The sequence below is a fragment of the Argopecten irradians genome, chromosome 11 (assembly GCF_041381155.1).
Source record: "Argopecten irradians isolate NY chromosome 11, Ai_NY, whole genome shotgun sequence".
NCBI classification, from domain to species: Eukaryota; Metazoa; Mollusca; class Bivalvia; order Pectinida; family Pectinidae; genus Argopecten; species Argopecten irradians.
The window spans coordinates 8,175,486-8,179,850 of record NC_091144.1 but is presented as its reverse complement, the minus strand read 5'-3'; the positions used below and the strand labels follow the sequence as shown (position 1 = coordinate 8,179,850).

Below are 4,365 nucleotides of genomic sequence, written 5' to 3'. Positions count from 1 at the left end.
TAAAATCTGATACTTGAGTATAAACATTTGTTTCCGGATACACCAGGCAAAACAGATGCTATTTATCACGACGTGGGTGTGGCCGATGCGCCACCTGTCAAGGAACATCCTTACCGTGTCAATCCTTTGAAAGAAGAACGTTTAAAGAAAGAAATTCAGAACATGTTATGTTGGACAATGATATTATTGAACCAAGCAAAAGTGAATGGAGCTCTCCACGTGTTCTGGTGCCAAAGCCAGACAAGACATACCGGTCTTTTCTGCACTGGCTTCAGAAAAGTAAACTCTGTCGGTAAAACAGACTCTTATCCAATTCCAAGGATTGACTCGTGTATTGACAAAGTTGGAAAAACCAAATACGTAAGCAAGTTTGACTTGTTGAAAGGATATTGGCAAGTGCCATTGTCCATTAACAGAAAGAGCTAAAGAAGTGTCGGCATTTGTAACCTCGTAAGGTTTGTACCAGTACAAAATTGTGCCGTTTGGTATGAAGAATGCCCCAGCAACATTTCAACGTCTTCTTAATAGCGTGATATCAGACCTGGAAGGCTGCGATGGATACATTGATGACGTCATCAACTACCACGACACGTGGGAAGACCATCTACGCAGGATTCGCGAATTCTTCGAGAGACTCACTACCGTGAAATTGACTGTAAACTTGCTAAAATGTGAATTTGGTCATGCAACTGTTGAATTTTTAGGCCATGTTGTAGGACAGGGGCAGGTAAAACCTGTTCAGGCCAAAGGAGAAGCAATTATAGATTTTCCAACTCCTTGTAGCAAGAGAGATTTGATCAGATTTCATGGTATGGCAGGATACTACAGAAAGTTTTGTCAAAATTTCTCTGTTATAGCAAATCCACTTATTGCTTTGTTAAAGAAAAATGTCAAATTTGTCTGGTCAGACGAATGTAAGTGTCTTTGAGAAATTGAAAGCCATACTATCAAACTCACCAGTTCTGACTGTTCCAGATTTAATAAACAGTTTAAACTGTTTGTTGACGCCAGCGATGTAGGTGTTGGTGCTGTTTTGATTCAAGAAGGTTCTGAACAAGTTGACCACCCAATTTGTTATTTCTCGAAAAAGTTTGACAAACAATAGAAAAATTATTCCACCATTGAGAAAGAAAGTTTGGCGTTGATTTTGGCCTTGAACCAATTTGATGTGATCTCTACACTACAGTTGTGCCTGTGTTGGTCTTCACCGACCACAACCCTGTGACATTAATTGGGAAAATGAAAAACAAAAAGCAAAGAATTCTCAGGTGGAGTTTGACTTTGCAAGAGTACAATCTTGACATCAAACATATGAAAGGGAAAGACAATATTCTGGATGATGCTTTATCAAGGATTTAAATGTGACTTGATATTTCAAGAAAGTTTCCTTTTTCAAGAAAACTTTCTTTTCTTTAAGGAGGGGTGTGTTATGTATGACATTAAATACATGTAGTTATTAGATAAGGGAGATAACTCCTACAGCTATATTATCAATACATCCTATAAAGTTCATATCATTAATTTAGGTTATAGAACTTTCTAGATTATTATCATGTATAAACATACATGTTTGTAAACATGTTGATTATAAGTAGGGATCTAGAATGGTATATTTCCAGAAAGTTATGTGTGTTTATTTGTTTACTGTTTTTTGTTAGATATTCCTAGAAGTAGAAGGTTCATCAATATTCTTGAATTAGGGTTTATTATATATATACTCCAGCTGTCCAATGCTAATGAGAAGTGTAATGAGACTTGTAATTAGACATATCAAGAGTTGTACTGCGCCATATTAGATTCTATTGGGAGAGCTATTGTGACTTTATCTGTGGAGTGTTACAACGCATTGTGTGGATTTATTCACATTGCCTGGAACTTAACAAATCATCTGCGGGCATTATTTTCCTCGTGGAGTTGTGATTATTGTTAATTAGGAACCTGGAAGGATTAAGGATTATACCAGGACATTCACATACAGATAAGTAACATTTTAAATTCTCGTATTACTCTTGTACCACCACCAATTACTTTATATATTGTAAACCATCTCTGAATAATATTGAATACATAAATAAATTGTGTTTTGAATTCAGCTGCTGGTTTCTCATTTCTGTTATTCTTGGTCATAACAAAAAAAATACAAATAAAACATTTTACAAAGTTATGTAAAAAGCACATTGGCTCTTCCCCGACATTGCTATACGCGCTTTCAGCTCTTTCAAGGCAGTCAGGGCTGCCGTGAGGCTTGGCCTAATATTTTAATGAGCTGAGCGGTCACGTGACGATATGACGTCACAAGTGCAAACTCTCACAACACGGCCCGCCTATACTACTGAGTAATAGTTCCGTAGCGTTTCTTATTTGATAATTTGCTGAATTGCCCATAACCAAACAAGTTCATATTTTGATTTAGTATATGTACAGTGAAATCTGTCAAATCTGACACCATGTGGGAGCAATTCTTTTGGTCGGATTAGACAGGATGTTGGAAAAATCAGGTGGCAGACTAGACAATTCTCATTGTATATTTACGCAGCTTACCTGCACTAGATTAGTGGTGAGAATCTTGTTGGCCTCTAGATCCATGAGGGTGTAAGTCCCATATTTTGCATAGTACCCCGGAGAGTCACATCTTGCATCACCTCCAAGGACTACCTCCTGTCCTTGTAACTGTTCCAACAGATCAGCCTGAGAGGCAATCCAAGTGGTTTGAATAGATGGCACAACAAATAAACTAATCAAACGACTGCAAGTTCTACTGCTGAACATCTGCAAGTTCATGTTGTGGAAAAGCTGAAGTACCTTTGACTTACTGCTGCCATTGGTCATAATTGCAGAAACAGTCCTTAAATTGAAGCAGGATAAAGTCTTGTGGCAAGGCCGGTTCTTCCATGTAAAAGAGTGTCCATTTACACACACAGACCTGGTCACAATAATTGTACCTCTGGTGAATTGGATGAGAGGTGTGCAATCACCTGAACAATATCTACAAACAGACAAAAGTTCTGTGAGAGCTGTCTCACTGACCAGGAACTGCTTCTCCTCCACAGCAGTCACGTCATTCTCTAAGCGGTAATTCATAATGTTTACTTCTCCCTCCCCATCATCATCATCGCTACATTCTAAGTCATCTGATGTTCGATGATAGTCCTCATCGTCACTGTCTATACATACATACATCAATGTCAATTTCGTCTTCTTCCTCACTTTCATAAGACACAGTACTAGTCTGGTCAGGAATCTCAATATGAGCAGCTGGTGTTACTCTGATCTTGGTTATTTTGGGATCCGTTTGAGTTCCAAATGACCGATACACATAGTTGGTGACATGGTTTGACAGCAAGTATCCTGTGTTGTGTTTGGCAGCTGAATAACCTGTGTTTCATTCATTTCCTCCTCATCATGGTTGGTCACTGTACATGTGATATCCGTCAGTAAATTATTACAAATTACACTAGAAACGATCTGAAACATAAAAAAGATATTTAAATTAAATTACCAATCAGATTGTATCCTATATAAATTGAGTCAATTCATGTATAATTTTTGGGTATGAAGGATCAACAAAGATCGAATGACTAGATTTGTTATAATTAAGAAACTTGTATGGTTTTGTGATGTTCCCATGACATCATGATGTACATAGTGAGTGTCATACAAAGCCTCACATGTACTTTATTATAGTTTGAAGGCCATATATTTTTTATTCAATTCAACCGCATAACACTTTTATATGAATTTAAAATTTTTTATACAGATCAAAGTAGAAATTCCCGTATACATGTATATATAGGCCAAGTGGAAATCCAAGAAATCAATTCTAAATCGATTGAAAAACATATTCACATTATGTTCTAGGACCAGATCTACAAGTGGTTGTTTATTTTCAACATACACGTACATATAGTCAACTGTATGCCATCTAATTACTTTCCTGTAGAATTCAATATAGAAGGACATAAAGTCAGTAGTGTAAATGCTCCCTCCCCCCGGCCCACGGATTATAAAAATATATTCACAGACACACACTCATACATGTATGTATACATATACTATACCTAAATATATTGTTGTTTATTTTACACCACAGGCGTCTGCTTCTGGTTTGATAAACAAGAGATCCCAGAGGGATCTTGGCGCCCACCAAAGAATGATCTATGTCTGACAACAGAAAGAGGATCTTTTCCCTGCTTTTCAAACTTTAACTACATACTATATATGAAACTTGAGAAAGATCCTTTCAGTACTTTCTGAGATATGTAGCAGTAACAAACTTCAATTATCAAAATCAAAGATGGCTACCTGTCGATCATCTTGCTGACCGATAAGTCCGAATGTGCACTAGACCCCTTCAGGAACCTGCAC

General features: G+C 37.2%; 1 protein-coding gene across 1 annotated transcript; it reads right to left on the bottom strand.

Annotated features, from left to right (window-relative positions):
* Positions 1–2,325: 2,325 nt before the first annotated feature.
* Positions 2,326–3,421, bottom strand: LOC138335802 (uncharacterized). Its single transcript, XM_069284963.1, has one exon. The coding sequence runs from the start codon at positions 3,211–3,213 to the stop codon at positions 2,518–2,520; it is 696 nt and encodes a 231-aa protein (XP_069141064.1). The 5' UTR covers positions 3,214–3,421; the 3' UTR covers positions 2,326–2,517.
* Positions 3,422–4,365: the final 944 nt, after the last annotated feature.

Excerpts from the sequence above, each read along its gene's own strand:
- LOC138335802 (XM_069284963.1), bottom strand. The coding sequence starts at position 3,213 with ATGAAAGTGAGGAAGAAGACGAAATTGACATTGATGTATGTATGTATA.